Genomic DNA, 25,739 nt, shown 5'->3' with positions numbered 1-25,739 from the left:
AACTAATAATCTTTTTCTTTTAACAATTATGGTAATTTTGCAATCCAGGAGTGTAACAATTGAATTTCGATTAATTGCACAGCCCTACAAATAATCCAGGTTACATGTTATTGTAACTAAACTCGATTGTCTGTTGGTGAGAAAACGATAATACATCATTTAACAATATTGTAAAAATGTGTTTTGGTATTTAAAAACAACTCCCCCAATAGGCGGCACGATAAACAAGAGGTGGTGAGGTGATAGACTAGTATTCCTCCTAATTGAAGTTGCACTATAAGCGAATGTTGACAAATGTGCAGACAGCGTCTTCGCTGCCACCTCGGCTAGCGCTGAGGCCATTAAAAAGGCATATCGGAGCCTCTAGTGTCAGAATGCATGTAGACTAAACACAGCTGAGTGACTACAGCTGTAGCAGAGCGAGCTCCCACACTCACAAGAAGATGAAACGCATTGTTCAATGTGCTTTGGATACGCGCATCACCCCTGTTAACGATCATTTCCCCCCACAAGGACGGACGCTCACAAAGACACGGCAAGCGAAGCCCAAAGCCGACGCGTCCCTCCTGTTGCAGAGCGCCAATGTGAAAATCTAATCAAGAATTCCCGCACTCGAATAAGCAGCACCATATGAGAAGGCGTCCAAATCGAGTCTATCTTAGCCCAAACATGCTTCAGCCGGTGGGAGGATTGCTGCCCAAATGTGCGCAGTGTGTGTGTGGGGGGGGGAGGGGGGTGAGAGATGTACCTCTGTGCCACAAGGTAGGACTCTGGGTGGATGCAGGTCTGGTCCAGAGGATTGAAGTGTGTTGCTACGGTGACACTGGACTTCCCTTTGACCTTCTTGGCAGCTGGTCGAGTTGGCGGCGCTGGAGGAGGCGCACACTTGGCACCGCTGCGACATGAAGAAATGCATGAAATTCAATTAGAAAGCACACATTTGCTGCTACTGTGCATTGGCGTCTCGGAACAGGAATGCCCCCGAGGCTCGTACAAGTCAGAATTCAGCCGGAATGGTGCGCGTCGAAAATACTTTAGCAGAGACAGCTTGGCCTCTTCATCATCCGGGACGTATGATTAATATACAGTCGTTTGAACTTTGTGTTTTCTGATGTGTCCAAGCACCGCTTACAGCATATGAAGTGCGACCTCTATGAGTGAAAATCCTTTTGTCTTTACAGGCGCTCATGTTTTATTCTATATCTGCTGTTGGCCATGGTACACTGTGGGATACTGGAGACTAAAAAGTAAAATCTCTTTTGGTTGACATGCTGCATCAACGGGCCAGTGTCGGCTACACTCCGACATGTTTGAATGCGAAGAGTGGTTTTGTAAACGTGTGATGAGGATTACGTGCTAAATAAGAGCCCTCCATTTATCATTTAATATTTTGATCAATTTAGATTTTTCATTTGCTGGCCTACGACGCATTTTTCAAGAAATAAGTAATCAATTGGAGTTTATTTGAGATTCGCTTGTTGAATGTGAATAAAAATAGCAAATGTCAATTTTTGGGTGCGAGTTCAGGCACTGCTGGGAACTATTGTGAACTGTAAAAAAAAAAAAAAAAGCATAACATTTTTCCTTAAAAATGCCAGTGGTGTTTTTTTAAATAGCAAATTTTTGACTCTCAATGATTTGTATTCCTTTGAAATAATACATTTAAAATAATTAAAAAATCCAAAGTCGATCAGCGGCCTGGATCAGATTGTGGTTCCACTGAACTTGAATCTTAACATTTTTGTGATATCCCTCAATCCATCCATTTTCTATATTATAATGTTTGTCCTCATTAGGATGACGGGTGAGTTGAAGCTTACCCCAACTGACTTGACCACTGATTAAATTAACCGGCTGATTAACGGTTGGGCCCGAATACTCAAGATACTTGCAAGAACAGGGGAAAAAAATGTTAACTTTCAACTGAATACTGAACAAAATAGTTAATAACCAGCATCATGTGGCATTAGACAACCAGTACCTGTGAACAGTTTGGTTGATTCTGATGAAGCCGGCGCACTGCTGGTAGCTCTTTGGTCCCATGCCTTTGACCAGCTTGAGCTGCTCCCGGTTGCAGAAGGGGCCGTTCTGCTCTCGCCACTCGGCAATATTGCGAGCCCTTCCTGTACTTAAGCCTGCTACGTGCCTACAAGACAGCAACCAAAAGATATGAACGATATGAAATCTGAATGAGGAAAAACAAAAGGAGCCAACTTGGAAGGGATTTGTCCAAGCGATAAAGAGGTGATTTGGCGCGCTTGACTCACTCACTCTTAAACTGTTATGCCCGTACGCGTGCCCAAGTGCGGGACTGAAGCTTTTTTTGTTGTTTCTTTTGAGTGTGTCCATCTACCTCATCAGAATCTCAGAGCAGGTGTTGATGTCGACCCCGACGAAGCTCACGCATTCCTGCACCACGCCGTCGAGCGCCGCCTTCAGAGCTGCGGACGAGACGTCATGCTGCAAGCACACACAAAAGCGATGAAATGTTATCAGGTGAACAGACAGGAAAAGAAAGTTAGAAGTTAACTCGTTCACTCGCAGCCATTTTCACTGAAGTAACCCCCTTTGCTCCCGACTGGTTTACTGGATTTTGACTGACTTTGCAAGGCCCACAGAATATTGTGTACTATTGCTATAAAAACATAAAACCTACCAAAGAAAGATTAGAGTCTCTTCTTTCATCAGGAAAAAAACTTATATTTCCATCTGTTTCTGTTTTGCAGCAATTAGCAATATAGCTAAGTTTCTATCATTTTTTACAAATATGTTTAAAACAGTGGAAGAAAGAGCTTTTTGCAACATAGCCCTGGTTGGTCTCTTATACTCTGCTGCCACCTGCTGGCCGTTATTTGTAATAACTACCATTGCTACAAGCATTCTCTTCAGTTCAGAGGCTGCATCAAAGTCTTCTGTATGCTCTAGTATAAAAAAAATACATTAAAACGTATGAATACGTCTTTGGGAGCATTGAATTATTTAAAATAGAACGTAAACACTCTTTTTCATAAAGCATTTGTAATAGGCAGGAAGTCTCCCGAGAGGATTCTTCAATTTCATCCTGAAAAAGAGATTAACGGCAGCAGAGCCAAAACAAATCCTGACACAACGAGCAACATTTGACTGACGACAGCAAAAATTGATTGACAGATGGAAAGAACACACAGAGGGTGCAAAGGCGGTGGATGTTTAAGTTGGCGACAGATAAAGATCCTCTCAATGAACTCCCTGTTTCAGCGCACATCTCAGCCACCAGCCCAACAACAACTTGGGCATAGAATCCAAAAAGGCTTGGAATGTTTTCCCTATTAAGGAAGACAGCAGACGCAAGATCGGAGAGATTGTATCGAGTTTGACCACCGGCAAGCGCCGAGTGCAAAATCTAAGGAGGTGGACACTGATACCTCAGCAACTGCTGGACCATTAGTTGACAAGTCAACTACTGTTACCGACTGTGATCGTGATGGAGCCGAGTTGACCCGTAACACGATCAAGCTGACAATAAACACTTTCATGTAAACATAACAACAAGCCAACAAGTCATCAGGGCACAGAACGAGACTGTTGACAGGTGCGAGATGTCGGCCTGATATTAAATACATGACTGCTTCACCAGTCACATTTATTTGGACAAACCGGTTGGTTCATGTAAAGCTTCTATGAACTTTTTGTCCCTTAATATTGGAGCATTAAAAATCTGTGCAAAAAAAAAACGGAGCAAATTTAAATGCTAATTCAGGCCTGGCTATTTTTCACCATAACCTTATAAAGCCTGAAACATGAAATATGAGAGAAAATTCAGATTTTTTGTAAATGTAGTATAAAACCAAACAAAACAAAAAAAATTAATAAAGAAAAAATTATTAGGGGTAAAAAAAAAAAAAAATTCCCTCCATATTGGGTCCTGGCTCTGCTGCCTTTTTGTTTAAGCAGTCTGCTTTCTAAAACCAAAGACAAAATGTTACTGAGGGAAAAAATGACTTCACTATAGAAAAATGTACTCCTACTATTCCCTTTCCCAATAATTGATCAAGGAAATTGATCCAAATGCCAACTCCTGGAAACAACAGAACGAGAATCCATCAGATTCTTAGTTCAGAAGAATCCTGAGCCCCCTTGACAGCCAGAGGCACTGCAAAGACAGTAAAAAGAAATGGCACGACTTTGACGTTTCCCATGAAGGAGAAAACGAATGATTTATGACTCAGCGTGAATGAGTGGATACACAAGGAGGGTGGAGATGAGTGAGAGTTCCGAGTGTTGAGGAGGAAATCACCTGTAATGTTACACCGGGGAAGAATGTTTTCACACGAGAAAAGGTGGAGGTGCTCGAGTCCACCTGCAATAAAAGTGCTCTGGCATTTTTAACGAGTAGTTGAGAATAGCGCACTTTCCGATGACACAGAAAGAAATGTGCCCAAATTTCGGACTCGATTGAAACCTGCCGTACGCGATTCCTTTTGGTTCCTTGAAGAGCGGAAGCACAAGCAAACACTCAGAGGCAAAACCAGTTGCACTGTATGGCTGAAAAGAATGTAAATCCGTTAAAAAAAAAAAATCCGTAACTATATGACTCTTGACACACAATTTAATTTAATTCAGTAAGTTTCGATCAGTTTTCAGAGGGGGTTTGTAAGTTTCATTATATTTGTAAATGCTTTGTTATAGCTTAGTTTTTATTAGTTTTAGTATAACTTTTTAACAGTTTTTTGTGCACTCTGTGAATGGAGTATTTGTTCGGGGCAAGAATTATTATTATTTTTTTTTAAAGAAGTACATAATACGTATTATGTTATAAAAATAAAGTACAATTTCTGTCATTTCAGTTTGTTATATATTTTTAAACACTATAGTTTTATTTGATCACATTGATGATTTTTTTCCTCCACATTTATTTGAGTTATTTTGTCCGTTTTTGTGAACGATAATAAGCCCTGAAAAGGAAGTTGAATCTAAGACACGGGTTAGCGTCAGGTCAGACCAGCTTTCCAAGCAAGTGCATCTCTGGCAGGAAAGTTCTGCCTTATTAAACCCATTCAGGTTTGATAGCATGACAGTTGGCACTCTCCTCAGTTTACAGGAGGCGATAAATATACACTGCATCCTGCGTTGCCAAATCTATCGACGCGATTTGCCGCTCATCTCCGGCTTTCATTCAAACGCGCTGCTCACATTTGGATTTGGCCGACACTCGCAAATATTATCTCTACTACACACCTCATTGAAATTGTTCTCTCATTGTCTGACATTTTACTTCCTGACTTCTTCTTAACTTTGTTACAGACAAATGGATGGTCAGTAGAATGCCATCTATTCAATATATAAACGCCCCATTCTGTGGTCCTAAACCTCAAAACCACCTGGAAGCCCCTTTTGGGCTTGATCCTCGACTTTGTTTGGATTGGCTAGAAAGCAGCCGAAGGCAGCCAATCAGTGGCAACGACGATAGGGCAGACCCTTCTGTCTGCACCTTGACAGCATAAATGCCACAGAGTTACCACATCAGATGGTAAAGGGGTGAGTGTGCGCAGTATCGCACATCAAATCAAGCTTTTCCAGTGAAAGACGAGATAAATACATCATCTATAACCTGAAATTGTAAATACACAAGGGTGAGAAAGACAAAGCAAAAAAGCATAGAAAGTAAATGGTGAGATTTGAGGCGACGACAGACAATGATGACAGGAGACCAAAATAGCATTCGTGAAGGATGAACTTGGCCACTGGAATATGGCTGGAAACTGACTGACTGGCCGCCAACACCTCCACAACAGCCCGTGCTGTATATATATTTTAGTGCCGCCATGTGGGCTACAAAATCAGCAAAAAATGTGTTTTCATAACTGTTGAGAAGACATGGTGGCCACTTGATCAATTAGAAGCTCAACAGTTCCCTTTTATTGACTATTATTGATGGCAAGCTTTACCCTTGACTGTCATCTTGGTTAAGTTTAGCTAACAGTCAATCTAATGCTCGCAAGTAATTAAGTGTTTGTTTTTTTTAAGACTTAAAATAAGCTTAACTCATCTCTCCGCCTCACCTTGTCATTCAATCGCTCACATCCTCTGACCTGACAGTAGGAAGTCATTAAAAGTTTCTATCATTGATAAAACTCGAAGATTGTTTTTCTTTTCTCACGCTTCACAACCAACAATCTGTGTCAATTATTTTACTCCTCCTACTTGTTATTCTTCTCTCTCCCCTGTGGGCAAAACCATTCAAGAGTGAGTGACAGCATTCTCAGGTACACACACACACACCTGCCCTTTGCACCTTCACATGTAACATGACTTTACTTGTGCGCGACGAAGGCAAAATTGGAACAAAGCCAATCCAAAAAAGCTGCCTGAAGACGCAGCAGATTCAAGATCCCCCACCCACAGTGTTTTAGATTTAAAGCAGAATGAGAATAAGGAGTCACAAGATGCTTATAAACTCAGAACTAAAAAAATACATAAATAAATAAAACATCACTGAATTTGACTGTTATAAGTGCAATGGGGAAATTTTGCCGGATTTCTGCGTAAAAGCGGCTTCCTGATCCCACAGCATCAACATCACATTGTGGGGATCCCACCAAGGACGGAGGGGAAGGTGGTCAAAATAAATGAGGGGAAGAGTGACAGTTGGCTTAATATCCGGCAGGCAGGCGATGTTTTCTTACGCAGCGGTATATGAGAGTGTGTGTGTGTACTACGACGAGAAATTGACAGATGAAGAAATGATCCAAAGACCACACCCAGTAACTTAAAACCAAGGCTCTGACCAATTAAAGCATACAATCATAATACTGTACTCTTGTTGGGGTTTTTTTCTGACTGTATTTTGCTGTGTGTGACCAATTTTTACAAAACGCATCGAGCCTATGCCGCAGTGAAAGCGGCACTCCCACAGCAATAGTTAAATCCAATCTGACTTTAATGATCCTCCACTTTCTTGGCCCTCAGTTCATTTCCTCCATTCTCTCAGAGCTGTCACTCATCGGCCCGAGTGGCAGGAGGGCCTAAGAGCGACCCCGCTGTGCCAGCTGGCTAGAGTTACACGTGCCCTGGTACTTTCTTCTTTTTTTTTTTTTTTGGGCTCATGGGCAATAATAATCTCTCAGAAATCTCACAATGTCAGGAATCACACATGCTAACAAATAGAGCTAATACAAACGTGCACGGCGCTTACACACACACACAAGAAATTGGGGAGAGCTCGCGGGTCGGAGGGATGTCCCGTCTCATATCTGTCAGCGCCCGGGGTTTATTTACCCGGCTATATTATTATTATTTGTTGACCTAGTCACATGATCTGAGGGTGGGAGGTGAGCAACCATCACCCCCCCCCCCCCCCCCCCCCCACGGCACCCTGGAGAGTCATGTGATGAGAGACGGAGGGCCTGTGACCTGACAAACCCAACGCACACACTTGAACACACAGGCACTTACACAATCTGACCTCCGCCCTTCTTTCCAATTTCATTTTGCACTGAGCCTCATTTTTCTTTCACCATCTGCTGTCGCTTCTTAAGGCCCGTTTCAATACGGGCCTTCTCGTTGATCACCAGGTGAAACCATTCACAATTATCTTGGTCAATCCAAACACCTTGTTTTGGTAGAACAACTATTGTATTTGTACTATTCATTTGGAGTGTAACGGTACGTGTGTATTCACATTCTGATTTTACGCTGCGGAACAGGGGCGTACAGACATGCGACATATTAGCTAAGGGGACACATTGTAAACAAACACAGTACAGCTCAGTTTAAGACAAGTGGATTGGATGTCATGGTTTGTGATGTGAATTTGGCAGAATGCAAATAAAAACCTATTCAAGCAAAAGTTATGCAAGTTTAATGTTTTCTTCCCTGACGGTATCAAAAGTGAACTGAACATCGGCCTTAAAATCAAGATTGTGATTTTTTTATTATTTTTATTACACTAATTAAATAAACCCAGAAGTGGAAAAAAAAATATTTTTTTTAATTTTTTTTTTATTATTATTTTAAAAAAAAATTAAGAAAAAAATTAACTTGATGACAATAAATTAAGACTTTAATGAGAAAAGTGATTTTAAGAGAATACATTTTAAATTTTACAAGAAAAAGTATTTTTAATGTCTGGACTAAAAGCCGGTACTTTTTTCACTTGCATTCGACCCTGCGGCTAATACAAAGGTACAGCTTATCCATCAGATCACAAGGGGGCGCATTATAAAGAAGAGCGTCAGGCAGAGCAAAACAAACCAAGTGAGCCCAAATACAGTAGAAGAGACAGAACGAGAGCGAGACAATTTGCACCCTCATTATGGAAAAGAAAGTAGCGGGAACCCGGTGCGGTAACATTAAAACACCTGCGGCTTATAGTCGGGTGCGGCTAATATGTGTAATAAACTCGAGTATTCCCCAAATTTAGCAAGCGCGGCTTATAGTCAGGTGTGCTTTATAGTCCGGAAATGACTGTAACTTTGCATTGTTAAACGAGAACATCCAAGTAAAGCGTACAGATTGAAATGTCAATACAATCCCTGCTCAAGCAACAGATGCAAAAAATGACTCAAAGTACAGCACGTGCTGTATGTTTACCGACTTATAATACTTGAACCCATGGTCTTAACTAAAAGTGTATGTTTATGATTTTCCATATATTTTGGTTGAGAATTGAAGTGAGGTCAGCAATCTCATTCTCTCGAGTACCACGCATGCAACACCAGCCCTCTCTTGGCTCTATTTTTGTATTTTCATCTCCGAATATATACAATATACAAATGCAATAATGGGGCAATAGTATTAGGAAAAATGAATATATTAAGACAGAAATATTAAAATACTTGGTCACATCCTCTTCATGGTTTCTTCACCTTTTACTACTCTCAGAAATGCTAAATACTGTATTTACAATAACTAAAATGTGAAACAACAATCCTAGATGTCTGAAAGTTTATCATAGTGTATTGGTCATTACTGAAAATGGATCTAATATTTGTGATTATCATATTAAAACACCTCTCTCTAAACCAGATGTACATTCCAAGCTTTTTTTTTTTGTGCCTAACTATCAAATGTAAAGACCTTAAATTGTCATACAGTGCAACTACAATGTAAATCTGCACGCACACGCATGCTGCCAAAATATGGACGACACGTAGGAAGCGCACAAGCGAAAACAAACGTCACTCCGGGCCATTAATTGAGTTAGCGGTCACCGTTAGCGTCATCTGTTGACACAGGCCTCCGCTGACTCCATCAACAACCCCGGGTGCCTCCTTTTCTCCTCCTTCTATCTCCTCCCTCGTGTCCAAGACCCATTATTACTCTTTGTCTTTTGCCTGAAATGCGAGGACTCACCATGAAGCTTCTTACCTGGTATGTTCCAATTCCTATGTGTTTTGGATCAATCTTCACGAGCTCGGCCAACGGGTCCTGGACGCGTCTTCCAATGGACACTGTTCGCAAACACAGACAACAAGTCGGGCGGGAAGTCAACAGCGCTCGATAGAAGGCCGTGAACTATCTGAAGCGGGTTATTGCATATTCACAGCTGCATTATTTACAATTAGTGAAAATGCAAATGTTGTTATTACGGCTCGGGCCTGAGGGGGAGGCCAAATCCAATTGTCATTCCGGCAACCCAATAATAATTAAAGCTGCCTTTAAATTACAGCCCCTGCATCTGTCATTTAGATTCCTGATGGATGTTGTGGAGACACCTTGAGAGTGACTCAATTAGTAGTGGCGTGCGCCTGAAGGCGTTAGTTCACCGGGAAAATGTATTTTTCCATGACCAAGCTGGCAAAAGCAGGAATACAAATGAAAACAATCACAAACAACCTTATTAACTGTAACTAACGCACGCACGCACGCACGCACACATGACATCATAACACCGGACACAACAAGTACATGAATGGAATGTTAAAAAAAAAAATCACACAAGCAAGCATTCATACATACATTTCGAATAAATGCACTGATTTCATTATGTGGGCTTTTAAACGTACAAGCACTGGATTAGCATACTTGAAGCTATCAGGAGGTGTTTTGTGCTCTTCCAACAGGCAACACAGATCAAATGTTATTACAGTATGCTTCAACAGAAAAATTAGATACGAGACACCTTTGGGTCGAATCAAGAAAAATGTTACGTCCATGTTTGCATTAATATTAATATCATTAATATTGTTGTGTATTAGCATTAAGCTCACACCGAAAAGCAATGAGAATTAAAAATAAAGTTGAAAATAAATTATTCATTTTACAAGTCAAAAGGTCGTGACTTTGAGAACAAATTTGTAATATTACTAGAAAAAAGTTGTGATTTTATGAAAACGCATTTGTAATTTTATGACAATAAAGTTTTCATTTTAAGAGAAAAACAAACAAATCAATTTTCTTATGAGAGAACATTTATAGTTTGAGTATACATTTTTAAGAGGGCAAGAAACAAGATGTTTTTGCTTTCTTTTTTTTAGAATAATCATAAATGAGAAAGTGTGATTTTATGAAAAATTCTAAATTTAAGAGAAAGACGTAAGTAATTTCTAATTTGGGAATAAAATTTGAAAATAAATTCACAATATTACTAGAATAGTGACTTTATGAGAATGACATTACAAGAAAAAAAATAAAGTTATGAGAAATGTTTTTATTTTAATGAGAACACTTGTAATTTTTATAAAAAATGAATTTACCAATAAATTCATATTAATATAAGAAAATGTCACAGTGGCTGGTTCAATTATTAACCCAACGTGTTTAACAAATATTTAACTTGTGATGATAAATGAAACTTTTCGTTTTATTTTGTATTTGTTTTCCAAGATGTCTTTAAGAGTTTAGCTGGCATTGATGAGTGTTGAGCAACGGGACATCGGACTTGGATGTCCCTGGCAGAAGACAAGGAAGAGAGAGGAAAAAAGGGATGGGCTGTGGAGTGGAGGGAGGGAGTGAGTGAGTATGTCTGGAATCAATGGCTCGCCTCTCCCTCTCCCTCTCCCTCTCCCTCTCTCTCTCTCTCTCCTCTGTCGCTGCGGTGGGAGGCTGCAGCCTGAGAAAATATTTACACAAGGATGGAGTTTCAAACCTGCCCTTGCTCGGTGCACCCACCAAAACCTCCTGCACTCTTTGCTCCATCGTCCATCTTAACTCCCCACCACTTATTAAAAGTTTATGAGCACTACAGTTTAGTGTTACTTGAAGCACGAAGAGAAAAAAAAGGAGAGGGCCACGTGCGCAGAAAAGGTCCGAGAAGAAAAGTGAGATTGTTTTGCTGACCAGTCGTGATTGATCAGCGAATATAACGGCAACGCAGGGGTGGGGTAGCTTCATATCTGTCACCTAGGCAACCAGGTGAAACACAAGGGAGGGATTTCCTTTTGCCATTTAAAAATGTTGCCCTAATTCCGGATAAATCAACAAAAAACAGATGATCATATATCTCTCAAGATTATCCTGAGCAATTTGACTGGGTGATTGTGAGAGTGATTTTTTTTCCCTCTCCAATCTGCTCACAACCGGAAGGGGTTAACTATTGTAAATGGTAGGTCGGCTAAAATATTTCAAACGGGGCCCAAACAATGATAATTGGGGCAAACTTGAGCATTTGTCCATAATTGGGTTACTTTTGACCCAGCTGTTTTTTAGAGTGTAGTTACCAGGTAAGCTGAGAGTTAGCTTGCCGCCTCCTCCAAAATTTTGGGCAGAACGGATGCATTGCTGCGTCACACTGCCTCTCATAGGTCAGTCTTGCTACTATGCCAGACTTCTAATTTAGGGAGGAGATTTTTTTCTGAGTGGGATCACACACATAAAATAAAAAAAAAATCAGTTCAGGTACTAAAAATTGGTATGTGTTCCCCGCTTGTGGACGAGAGAGACTGAACACAAAAACAGTCCTCTCGCTGACTAGTTAAAATATCGTCTTATACTGCCACAGCCGGCACAACGACAGGTGGGAGTGATGGAAGCTCCATGCGCATCACCCCTTCGTGGCCACTTCAAAGAATACCATAGTGACACCGCCAGGTCGTCCAAAATGCTGGGAATGGCCGCAAAAAAAACAAAAACAAAAAAAAAAGCGCTGCTGATCACAGGAAACGGGTGAGGAATAATTCAGTCTCGCTTGATTTAAGGCTTTTTATAGAGGAAGTCTGCTGGAAACATTTGTTCTCGGCAACAGTGTTTGAGTTTTGCCGCTGCATGTTCAGTGATGGAGTATGTGGAGGAACGCCACAGAGACATAAGCCATCTAATAGCAAAGCCAGATATTCACCCGTAAAGTGGCAATAACCCTGCTGGAGTGGAAATATCATCAAAATGCCATGAATACGATCAGAATCCAACACGGCGGCGAGACGGTCAAGTTTACCTGCACTTCGGAGGTTTGGGTCCAAATCGGGCATCTCTTTGACCGCCTCGGGGCTGACGCTGTAGATGGATGCTCCGGCCTCGTTGGTGATACTGGTGGGGGGGTAAACAAGAGTAATCAAATAGGGGAGATTACGGAAGGGAAGGGGTGAGGAAGACCACATAATGGTGGGCAGGTGACAAGTCCAAAATGTTCATCAACTCCGCCAATAAGGACAAAACACTGCAATGACCTTAATATTTAACAGCACAATTACAATTATTAATGTGGAATTCCATTTTACATAACCACATACACGAGGATTATTTACTATTTTTATCAGAATAAATTTGTAATTTTACGAGAGGTTTTTTCTCTGGACATTCAACATGTAAAGATTTTATGACGACACATAAGTAAGTTTACAAGTAAAATATTAATCAAGCATAAACGTGTATTTTTATGAAGTTGTAGGCTTTATGAGAATAAATTCATAATTTTTAAAACGATCTAATTACCTAACATCACGTTTTTCACGCTTCTTGTGAATTCTAACTGAGCCAGATGCTGAATAACCATACATTTGAGTCGTTGGCTGCAAAGCATGGTAGGGATTTAAAAAATAATAATCACTGCCCAACGTGACATCTCTGCTCATGTGACAATACTGCCATCTAGAGGACGTTAGGTTGTACTGCAAGCAAGCCTCTTTTTTTTTTTATTCATTTGCAAATGTTTGGCATAAAGAACACTCACTTTAAAAATACAAATATCAATTTAAAAACACATGTAGGTACATTGTACCTGTAAAATGGCAGTCGTGCTTAAGTCGTCACATTTGAAAGGCAAACTGTTTTTTGTTACTTATGTATTTTAATATAATATGTTTTTATATTTTATATAATATATAATTTATAATTTTTCCACATATTAAATTTTTGTGAAAGACCATGTCAAATCCTTTCCATTTAGGTTTGGGGCAGACGAATAAGAAATATATTTTTCTTAAGTGTTTCTTTCCAATCTGTTGATTCAACAGTTACTGATGTGCGCTACATCATTTGTGCTCCCAAATTTCACGAAATAGAACAAAATAAAAATAAAAAACAAACGAGTTTTCCTGGATACATCTGTACATAAAAAAATAAAAAAAAACTTGATGACGATTCATTTTTTATTTTAAATTCTGAGGAGCAAAGTATTATTGTTGTTCGGCTTCAGGGACACACTTTGGTCATTCGTAAGCACACAAACACAATCAATCACATGAAGTCCAACTTCAGCTGTCACGTCGTTCAGCGAGAGACGAAGAAAGGGGGTGTGTCCTGGGGGCTTTCTAATATGATGGTGAGGTCAGTGGCTCCTCTCAGTGTTGCACAATTTAGATTGCGGCCTTCTTTCACTCACTCTCTCGCACGCACGCACGCACGTGCGCACTTCTACTACTATTCCCTCCCAGAGGCCTGCAATTTAAAAAGCAGCTCATTCTCTCCTATTCATGGTGACCGCCAGCCCCCCACTCTGCCCCACTGTTCTTTTTGTCAGATCGCCATCCATCGCCTTGACAGCTGACATATCGCCATGGTGACACCGCTAACGAGCATTGGCACATGACCTTCAAAAGGGTCAAGCCAGAGCTGATCATTAAGCCAACAACACGTGCACAGAGATGGACACTAAAAGAGTACAAAAAAATGGTGTCTCGCTTTTTAACAATCAACCGCTACACAACATTAAAACAGTAAATGTTATTTGTCTGGGTTCAGAATGAGCAAAGAAAATTATTGCTACAACGCCAGTTCTCAATAGTTGGTCAAACCGAATTTTTGGTAGCCCCTTCACACCCGCATTTATTAATTTTTTTGATTTGGACTCTTTTTCCCCACATAAGAACACCATGTTTTTGTTTGTTTTGTTTTTTTTGTGTTTTTTTGGGGGGGGGGGTAGCTCATGTTTGTAGTGGTTATAGTGGACGCGAGGATAACATGTTGTAAACTTACCAAGCTTATATGCAACATTTTTAACATGAACATCATTCAAATCAACTTGCGATTGTGATTGGTTAATTAAGATCCAATCGTGAACCAGAAGTGTTGACATCATCCAAATTATTCTAAATAAATAATAAATAATTGAAAAATAAATTATAATTAAATAATGACTGAGTCAAATGCCAAGGAGTCCAAGATAACAAAAAAACGCGTCGAGTCTGGACTCGAGTACGACGGCCCTGGCAGGAATAGGCTCACACGGAACAAGAAGGAACACTCAGCTAACGCCCCACAGAGTGTTTTTCTATTTGTTTTTTATTTACGGCCTAGAAGTGTTTTCATTATAACTTTACTACACTTTAAAAACAGTTGGGTCAAAAATAACCCAACTATGTGTCCAAAATGGATGGATCCTCTACTTGGGTCGATTGGACCCGATTTTGAGTCAAGAAATCGGTCTTTGAGCGTAAAACTCATAAATGTTGGTCAGATCCTTTACTTGGGTCAAAAAATTGGCTCATTTTGCATAAAACAACCCAGAAAGTTGGGTCAAATTGGATGGGTCCATTTTTGATCTATAATCTTTTTTTTAGTGTGTACTACCTTGGTTTAGTGATAAATTACAGCCGTCGGAAGAAAACTCCAGCGCAAACCGAGGACCGGGAAGTGCCGTGTGTGACAGAAAGTAGAATCAACTTGGTTTGCATCATTGCGCCTCAATCCAGCATCAACAAGGCACAAAGGGTGAAAAGGCACCGCAAAGCATAAGCGTAGTCGAGTCTTGATCCCCGTCTAAGTGAATTAAGGCCAGCGGGGAGGCCGAGGGCTAACGACTGCACAGTCACAGATGCAGCTCTGAGGCCTCATCGTCTATCATGACATCAGTGGCCGGCGTGGTGGCGAGGCCATCGGCGTGGTGGCGAGGCCATCGGCGTGGTGGCGAGGCCATCGGCGTGGTGGCGAGGCCATCGGCGTGGTGGCGAGGCCATCGGCGTGGTGGCGAGGCCATCGGCCTGGCAGGCAGCAGAAGGTTGTCTGCTGGCCAGCTGCAAGGTCTACGTGGGTCGCACAAAGTCATTAGTTGCCTCTGCTTGGAAAGCCAGGACTTGGAGGCCATGTTGGGTGCTGGTAGGGGGGGGGCGGAGGGGGCATCATTTTTCGCACCCCCCTCAACTGTAAACCGCATGGAAGGAACACGGGCCTGCCAGTGCAGCCGTCCCTTCCCGGGGCAAAGTCACCAGTTTGGCTCCCGCTATCCTTCTCAATGTGACACGCACACACACGCACCCTGGGGCCTGACACACAAAATGACTGACCCCCCGCTCGCTGTCCAAATATCCGGCGAGACGGATACACACTTTGATACCTCATTACGGCCTCAGAGCGAGCGCACACACGCCGCCTGCCTGTCAATTATAAACAGCCCATCAGATCAGTCAGACAAGACGACGGGGCAATAAGATCACCAACTCATCTGATACAGAGGACAAAAAGTTGCCGGGGAGGACACTCGTCAGTTAAATTACTGTCTAATGCATTGTTGACGGAGCGCTTTGGTGATGTGTCCGTTGAAGTCCACCAAGTCGGATAAGTCGACTTTAAGTCTGCCTCCGAGATCCAGCAGAAACATGTCTGCGCCGCCGTCCATGTTTCTACATGGACCTTTTTTTTTAGCAGTCACATGCATTGGACAGGAAGTTATTGTAGCTAACAAGCAACTATTGTTGACACATCGTATGTAAGTGACTTTTGAAGACACTATTATGTGTGTAATGTAGATATAATGATGTATTTGTTAAATAAATGGTGGCTAGAATTTGTTTACCTTGAATGGTAAATCGCTAGCATGCTAATACTAATCGAAATGACTAACCGTTTAGCGTATGCTAATTTGGTTGGTTAATAATCAAAGAATTCAATAAAAAAATTACATGTAAAAAAATAACTAAATCAATCTTATTAAAGAAATATGAACACGATTAAGTTTGAACATTATGCCATTGTCACTTTTGTTGTCAGAAATCATATTGTAAACACATGGGACTCTGAGACTAGCGGTCACAATTGTATTTTATTTGATTGATTTATTTAGTTTTAATTTTGCTGCTGTTGTTGTTTATGTTGTTTTTTAAAATTGTTTTACCTTGTAAATAAACTCTGGGGAGAAACGGGGCAGATACAATAAGACTTGTCTTCTTTCTGCTCCTTTTCATTAACGATGAAGAATATTGTTTTATATTGTCTTTTTTTCTTTTACAAATTGAAAAAAAGACAAAAATAATGCATATGTACATAACTAAATAACGAGTAGAGATGTCCACTCAATTTAACTAATGTTTAATCTTAGTGTATTAACAAAATATATGAATATATAAACACACACACAAAATGGATCATTTATGGGGTTGATTATTCAATGGAATAAATGATAAGATAATCGATTTTAAAAATATTCAGCAAGCCATAGTCCGTTGCATGCGCTATGTGTACAGACCCGCTACACTATAAAAAAAAAAGGGGGTCATTCAGCAGCTAGGTGATGAAGTGCTGCCTCCACAAGGGAAAATGCAATTGAATCTTGGGAGGGAGCGAGGGAGGATGTGGTCTGGACACGGAAGGGTGAACAACACACAAGTCTCAGAGTCTCCACATACAGAGTTAAGAAAATTTAGAATTGTATTTTTGTATATTTGGATTTTTGCTTAAAGCTAACCAAAATCCAAATAATACAGAGTACGTAACATGAATGAAAATATACTTCAGGTTGTAAACGGGCATTGGCAAGCCACCTAAATGGCTTTCCAGCTGACTCACAAGCTCGTGCGACTCGGACTGACATGAAGTTGAAGCCTCGGAGGAGCTGCGAGGTCACAAATTAACACTGCAAAATGTCTTCATGTAAAGGACACACAAACTCGCGCACACATGCAAGTTGCTCGGCTCGGGCTGCTCAAACAGCTCGCGTCCATTGTTCAGTCAGCTGCAAAGCTTCACCTCGGGGACACGCATTTGAGGGACGTCTCCTTTCACACACACACACACAAGCGCATACATGTCGGCTTTGAAGACGATGACATTTTTCACAGAGAAAAGCGTCCAAATGGCAGGTGTCAAGGGCCGTCAGTCTCCAGCAAAGATGCTAGGAGGCAGGCAGGGAGGGCTGCGCACACGCACACACAAACCACAACTGCCAGTGTGAGGCACATCTGAAAAGAGCAAAGCCTCACAGACACTCATGTCAATCGCTCTACAACAAAAGCCCATCACAAACACACGTGAACCCCAAATATGCATGCGGCATGTCAGTCGGACTCATCACATGAAAATTGGGGCCTTGAAGGAACCAGATGGGACAAAAGTTGACCACCAGTGAGGAACGATGGGACAATACGTGTTGTTAGGATGATAAGAAGTAGGGATGTTCAATACCACTTTTTTTTAGATCGATACTCAAATCTTCAGTACTCGCCGATACCAAGTGCAGATACCATTAGCACTTATGATACATGCAATTTCCCAAAAAACAGGGACAGATCTCTTTTTTTCTTATAATTTTTTCAATTTGCTCATAAGTCATTTTGCATAGAGCACTCAATAAAATGATTTTTTTTTAAAAATCTAAAAATAAGATGAAATAAAAAATCCAGTGGCCAGATAAAAATAGAAAATAGGGCTTTCAAGTAATTTAGTCATATCTACCGTTAAGAATTCCTCAAGTTGTTTAGTGTGTGATGTTTAATTATATCTTGTTTTGAAATCCATGCTTTTACTTTGGAAGGTTGCTCTGTATTTCCATTTCCTGTTTCACGTTCTCTGTTCATTACAAATGTAATGTAGTACGTATAAGAGCTATAATTAGCGTCTGTGAGGGCCGAAAACGGCCCTGTTCTATTTTTAGCACCGCAGCTCTACTACGTTAATGAGGCAATTAAGCGCAAGGCAAACGTAAACGAGGCAATTAAACATGGAGAAGTTACATGAGCTACAAACATATATAACACACATTGAACCACTAGAGATTGAGGTGATATTACTCACAACAAGAGTACCTACTTATTCTCAGTAGCGCACACCAAAATGACGCCGCCGGAAGTCATGAAATGAACAAGTGTTACCTCATAAGGAGACACACAGGAAACAAATGAGACGGATCAAAACTTTAATTTCCCCCAACTCCCCCGTTCATACAGATCGGCCCAATGCTGATACCTGGTATAAGTACTCGCCCATCCCTAAGTATCGACTACCTGCGAATGTAAACGTACTGAGGTCCTACAACACAAAAAGGACTCATTAGAAACTCCTGCTCTAGTGCCGTTACTCTATCAGAGGACATACTGTTGCTTTGGACAAACTTCACACCCCTTAGCTGATTGCTTCCTTGCAATTGAGTGATATGACCTTTGACCTCCTCGTCTGAAATCAATTCCAGCCTCTTCAATTCAATCTTTTTGTTTGCCAGTCCACACCGGTGCTGCCACTTCTCTGTTCATCAGTGACTCGACCCTGGTAGCAAGCCCGGACACGGGACTCGACAGAGGATACGGGCAGCCATGACTCGAGTCGGCTGTCGTCGTCCTGCCGGCCAATAAAAATGATCTCATCCCACCGGGAGTGTGCTGGGCGGGGGGGGGGGGGGGGGGGGGGCGGTCAAGGACGTATGGTGAAGACTCCCCGTGCGTCGCTCCGGGACTTACTGAGCCAATCAAGGAGGAGGGAATGATGATGAGGACTTGAAAGAGAGATGGTCTGCCACTTTTTCAAGCAGGGCGCTACTTGGGGCAAAGGCATGACTACACCACGCCAGTCGAGTCCGGCGTAAGCAATACACAAAACATCAGAGTAGATCAAAGATGCACGGGTCGGATCAGCTGAGATGCAAAACAAACAAGCACGTCCAACGATTGACCGGATTTTGGGATGTTTCTACACGAGTGCAGTTGATTTCAAAGGGTCGTTTGACCTCAGCGGCGGCAAAACAAGTAGTCAAGAAATGAGACATTGTTATCGGCCGGAAGCTCTCGTGTTGGTGTATCATCACCATTGCCCAAAGAGGTTTCTAACCTTGCCCCCACCTCCGACTCTGAACATCCACCCCACCTCCTCATATTCTTGCCCTCTGAATTCATTAGCATCAGCTAGTTATGACCAGACATTGTCAACTTGTCACAAACACTTGAACGCCATCGGAAAAGTCTACAGCTGAATGACTGTCACACAATCGTGTTAAGAGAAGGAAGCAAATGGCAAGTTTGAACATTTGAATACAAACATATGATAATTAATACTGTTAGAGTAGACAATATTAAGTATTGTACTCTTTGCATGTTCAATTAACTGAATGGTGAGATCCTGGTGAAGAAGTCCCTTTGCAAAGGTATTATAATTATCAGAAGCTTCTGATGACAAAGACTGACGACACTGAAGCCGTGTTCTGGTCAGATTGTGTGTCGTCTACTCCGGCACATCATTATTTATTGAAAAGTGGGTGAATACGAAAAGTCTCCTCCCATCAGCCCACAATACATTTGTTTACAACTCAGTAAATACAAGAGAATTCCTCTCTCCTCCCTTCTGCAAGTTCCCATAGCTATAAATCAGATTAGAGAAAAACAATAATCAGCCTGTGCCTCCCCTCTTCCGACAGAGACAGGTACCAGACTACATACACTCCCTTATTTTCTCAGGAGAGTGAGACAGATACAATAGACAATCCCATTCATTGAGCTCCACAGCTATAACTAAATCCAAAACGGCTAAAATATAAATTGAAACTGAAAAACAATGTTAATAACTTAACAATACCAACTATTGTACTTGACCAAAGCTTTAGTTTGCCACTCTCCCAACATAAAAAAAAAGGTGATGAAATGGAAGCCAAATGATCATGAATTGAAAATACAATTTGGGTGAGGTGGCAAGTTTTCAAATGAGAAAATGGGGCCACTGGTACAACCCGCTAACTAAATATTCAAATTTGGGAGGGAAAAAAAAACGTTATTTATATTAAAAGATAACACAACACATTACAACAACACCTGATCCCTATTCATACGATTTATGCAGCTTTAATTTGTCTTATTTTGTTTGTCCCATGTCCCTTATAATTTCTGTTTAGTTTTTTTTTTACGTCCCTATTCATACGATTTATGCAGCTTTAATTTGTCTTATTTTGTTTGTCCCATGTCCCTTATAATTTCTGTTTTTTTTTTTTTTACGTCCCTATTCATACGATTTATGCAGCTTTAATTTGTCTTATTTTGTTTGTCCCATGTCCCTTATAATTTCTGTTTTTTTTTTTACGTGTGCATAAATAAATCATTCATATATATATATATATCAAAAGAAATCTAAAGACTACTATGCAATTCGCTTGAGTTCAACAAAACATGAACTCTTTTCTAAGTATTGACGGCGCAGGATCGGGCACACTATGCGACTGCGTCCGTTACCAATTAGCCCGACCTAACAAAGATTCAGAAAGACCCCACCCCACCCCCCTGTCCCCTTCACCCCACCCACAAAGACTCACACAGAGGCACACCTGCCTCAATGACAGGCAAGGTCATTTTGAAGATCCACACACTCAATAAGCATATAGTGAGCCCTCTTTTTCTTTTTTTGCTACCATAGCGCTCTTCCAGCAGGAGGCAGTCAGAGGCATTATGGGGCCCCGTTGTTTGGCAAGCAACCTAATGTGGATTCGGTGCGTGGGGGGGAGCAAGGGTCATCGCAGGCACAGACAGACCTTGTCAGATCGATGATACCCCACGCCGTATCATTCCGAAGGAACTTCTTCAAGTCTGATCATGTAATGGAAAGATGTAACTAACCTAACTGGGAGACTAGAAATGTTGTTCATTATCCAACAAATGGTATGATTATTTTAAGGGGGTAATTTGGTCAAAACATTGTGGGGTTGTCTCCTGCATTTACTATATTTTGGGTGAGAGACGGGGTACAGTACATCTTGGACTGGTTTCCAACCAATTGAAGAGCACATAGAAATACAATCATTCACTCTCACATTCATTCCTGGACTATTATTTCTTCAATGAAACCAAACTGCACATTTTTTCACGTAAGCACAAGAGCCAAAATTTGAACCCCAAACGTCACCTCACAATGGCGCTCAGTGATAAAGCTTATTCTGAGGATTTTTTTATTTTATTTTTTTAACACGGACAAATACATTTAATTTAAATATCTCTTTGTAGGTAGCATTGGATTTTTATTTATTTTTTGCTAAATATCATTATCGGCTTCCGTCCCCCCCAAACAAGCATAAAAGGTCAATTACAGAACTTTAAATCCTATCATCAGAAATCATCTCTTACATGACATCCAAGGTGTATTTTGTATTAGGATGTCAATAAAATGTTAATGTCACTCTGATTGGCTAACAAAATCATCAATTTGGGAATATGTACCGTAACATTGACTGAATAAAATGTCATTTGTACTTACACCACCCACCTGCCTACAAAACTGTACATTTATATATCCGCAAGCATAAGAGGAATGGATTTTAAAGGCCCTTAAAACACACATAATTACAGACAATTTCAAGTTAAAGATAGCCGGCGGGCTGCCATTCCAGCCGAGCAGTGAGGCAGAAGGACGGAGGGAGAGACAGGCGGGTGCAGAAGATAAAGGTTGGACATAAGAGCACAGGGGGGGCAGAAGACACAAGAAAGCCTCCTTAAAAGGGGGACGGGGAACAGACGGAGCAAATTAGGCTGCGGCCTTTCCGTGAACTAAGTGCGACAGCAAGGCCGAGCTGTGTACAGTGGGTAGGAAAAGTCTACACACCCCTATTTCAATGCCAGGTTTTTATGAGTTACACAGGATTTTGGAGGGGGCGGGCCATATTTGCATATTTTCACCATTCGCTGCAGGTCTCGGACCCTGTCCCCCGCGAATAGCAGGGGGGCACAGTATACAGGTCAATCTGAACAGATTAGACTTTCATGGAAAAGTAATTTTTTTCAGTAGTTAATATGGTATAGATTCACTCAGAGTGAAATGTTTCATCACTTCATGATTATATTTTTCAACATTTTTGACGGAAAACGACAATTCACCAGCTCAAGAAATAAGATAATATTCTGAAAAAGATTTTTAACATGCCATTTTTTTTTTTTAAAGCTATTGAAATAAATCAACCTTTAATACTTACTACTAATTATGATGAAAGCGGTCCTGGCAACAGCCAAGACGTCATGCTGCTCATCTTACAAACATACACAGATAATGAACATGTCGTTGACACCGCGTTTGTCGCCGTTGTAATGAGGACGGTCAGGGTCGGCCGCGGGTCAGCTAGCAGGGGAGGAAGACCGCGTTTGTTAGCGCAAGGAGCCGTGGGCCCCAATCATTGTCCTCCATTGAGGAAGTGTATGTTGGTCCAAAGTGGCAGGCCAACCAGCTGGATACATTCTGGGGCTCTTGAATAAAGAACACTGGCACATGCTGGTGTTAAACATTACTACTGTAAAGAACCGCTTCACCCTTTAAAAAAGGTGCTTTATATACACCTGTGTACACCAAAAGGACCAAAGTGCCTTATTGCGCCAAAGTCTTTTAGGAGTCACCCAAAATGATTTGACTATTTTCTGTGCTTTACAGAAATAATGTTGTTGACTACAACATTATTCATAGTGTGTATGTACTGTATGTAGTTTTGGAGTGAAGCCGTGCACGCTCAGTGTGTATTTCTGAATGTACCGATGATTAGTGAAAGTTTTTTTGTCAAATACATTTTCCCAGAAAACATACTCTGAAGCAACTTACATGGTTTTTTTTTTTCATCTTTTCACTCGCATTTTTTGACTGGTACGAGTTATGCTCTGGAAAATACGGTATATTTTAATTGCTAATTAGTAAAAATTAATAATGATAACAATAATTAGTATAAATTAGATGTACAGTGGTTACATAATATTAAATTACTGTACATGTATAAAATTAATTTGTTAATAATTATAACTCATATATAGTTGTTATTACAAATATCAGTATTGTATCAGGAACAGAATGAAAGCAAATAAAACATTTAAGCAATAAAAAAAAAAAAAAGGTTTTAGTATGTTTTATGAAAGCAAACTGAAGCATAGTTTATAAACCAAAACAATATAGGTCAGCAAACCCCAGTTGCTCCAGTTGCTCCGTCATTAGTAGGTGAATGAGTAGTCCAATATAAAACGCTTTGTGGGCCTTGTGAGGTGGAAAAGCGCCATATAAATGAAGCACCATTTACTATTTCACCATTTGTTTGTGAAATGAGGTCCATTGTAATTTGCATGGAGACCCCATAATGAAAATGCTCACAGTACTAAACTTGTGATCAAGGCAACAATTGTGCTTTGAAACTAAAGACCACAAATTCCTTAACTGTGATTATCAAATGACGAGGTAATGAATTTTGAATTCTCTATTTTTTTACTTATGTACTTCATGAGAAGATTTATGGATTATTAAAAGCAACATTTCATGAATGGGCTTACAAACCTGCAGAGTTTTTAATTGCCATATAAGTGCTGTAAAAAATATTCTTTCGAATATATCCACACTAAAGGAATCAGAAAATTGTTCAAAATGTATTTTAAGAGGCTTTTAAAGCCTAAATAGCTCCATTAAAAGAATGAACAAAAGAGAGAGAGACATTATATCTGGACAGACTCGACCGAAAAGTATCTTTAATAAAAACAATCCCGTTAATGTAATAACTCCTCACTTTCACCACGTCTGCTCTTAAAAACAGAAAGAAAAGCCATCTTTAAAAGACGAGGAAAACACGGGCTATTCGAGTAAAAGGTGTTGCCGCCGATGAACTCGGGATGATACACATTCCCGCTTACGTGGTTTTCGGCTGCAGTCCCGACGCTAACCTCGAGTCAACAAACAGCGCCGGAGTGAGCGCGGTGAGGCTGCTCGCTTGTTATGCTTGGAGCGAGCCCCCGCGGTGTCGTACGCCCAAGTGTGGACCGGGCCCGGTTACAGACACAACGCGCACCGCAAAGCGTCCCCTTAATTGGCCCTAAGTGAAACAAAGTCCAGATGGCTTTAATAGACAATATTCACTTGGGGTGGGGGGGGGACACATTCCTATTTGCCTGTGTGCACCCCTTTCTCTCTTTCACCTCCATCTTTTTTTTTTTTTGTTGGACATTCCTCACCCCTCTGCTCACTCCACCGTTCCTGTCCACACTAGCATTTTATTTTAAACACCCACAACATTAGGTACACCTTTGACTGACACTGTCAGACGTGCATTTATGTATGCCAGTCGGAAAATCTGCACTGCATAAACTGAGAGGATATTTAGAGTATATTCAGTCTTTCACATCCAAGATAATGAACTGTCCTATTAAAACAATGTCAGATGGGGAGGGGGCACCGAATAGAGGGGAGGCCCTTATTTGTACAAACACATTATCGTCAATAATGCGCAAGGAAAACATTTACTACATCTAAATGGCCAAAATGTAATTCATCGGTGACATTGTTTACATGCTGTGGTGTTGCTGGTTTAGTTAGCAACACAATTGCTACGTAATCTTTCACACTGTGGCTATGAGCGCGGCACCCGCTATTTGAGGAATTACACTATAGTAAACAATGTTACCAAAATGGCCAACATAGCCGAAGATGATATTTAATACCCTGGAGAGAGCTCATTCACAATATGCTCTGTAGTTGTGTTGGTGCTGCTCTTTTGGTTAGCAACAGATTAAGCAATTAGTCTAAAATGGGCTCAACGGTTACTGTAGTTTCATTTACTAGTGGAAATAGAAACTGAAAGGAACTAGGAAATGTGTTAAACTAAAAAAGATATTTCATTATTATTATTATTATTATAATTATGAACGACAGAATCATAGATACAGTGCTACTCGGTAGAGGTTTGGACTGACTATGCGTAATGGCGGTCCAAGTCCTTGTTATGCATGGCTCCATCACAATTCAATCGAAGCTTCCAATGAAAGGTGAAACGTGTTTCCACTGGCGGTATGAAGTTATTCGAGAAGAATGCATTAAAAATGGTTGTGATTAAATTGACCCCCTGTAGCGTACCTGAGGGACGTTCAAACTGCGCAAGAGATAAAGAAGTGTGCTTCGCAGTCACTGCTCCTTATGCATCCAGACGCACCGAACTAACTCAAACCAGCTGACACTTTTCGGCGTCACGGGTGACTGAACCTTTGTTTGCGGCGCTGGACGTGAGATCTTACCAGTAGGACACGTCCAGGGGGTGAAAGTAGCACTTGGCGATGAGGTCAGCGAAGAAGGACTCGGTCTCACGACATGCCGTCCCGTTGCCGATGATGACCCTGCTGCAGCTAGTGTTGACAAGTGGACAAGAGGGTGACAGTGAGTAACCCATAGAATCCGAATGAGAGTGTAAACTGTGGCAG

The 25,739-nt window shown here is 40.9% G+C and overlaps 1 protein-coding gene across 1 annotated transcript in view; it reads right to left on the bottom strand.

The window, feature by feature from the left end:
• The window catches only part of srbd1 (S1 RNA binding domain 1), a 43,175-nt gene that overhangs the window by 4,392 nt on the left and 13,044 nt on the right, over positions 1-25,739 (bottom strand). The window contains exons 13-18 of the mRNA XM_086093769.1: positions 25,557-25,664; positions 12,353-12,444; positions 9,349-9,431; positions 2,354-2,460; positions 1,982-2,146; positions 749-895 (exon numbers count right to left, since the gene is read on the bottom strand). Coding sequence (XP_085949895.1) covers positions 749-895; positions 1,982-2,146; positions 2,354-2,460; positions 9,349-9,431; positions 12,353-12,444; positions 25,557-25,664 — 702 coding nt within the window. The remainder of the gene's footprint in view (positions 1-748; positions 896-1,981; positions 2,147-2,353; positions 2,461-9,348; positions 9,432-12,352; positions 12,445-25,556; positions 25,665-25,739) is intronic.

This window comes from Leptonotus elevatus, chromosome 13 (assembly GCF_054856555.1).
Source record: "Leptonotus elevatus isolate MCC_2025b chromosome 13, RoL_Lele_1.0, whole genome shotgun sequence".
Classification (NCBI taxonomy): Eukaryota; Metazoa; Chordata; class Actinopteri; order Syngnathiformes; family Syngnathidae; genus Leptonotus; species Leptonotus elevatus.
The sequence above is the reverse complement of the archived record's forward strand: the minus strand, read 5'-3'. Positions and strand labels throughout refer to the sequence as shown.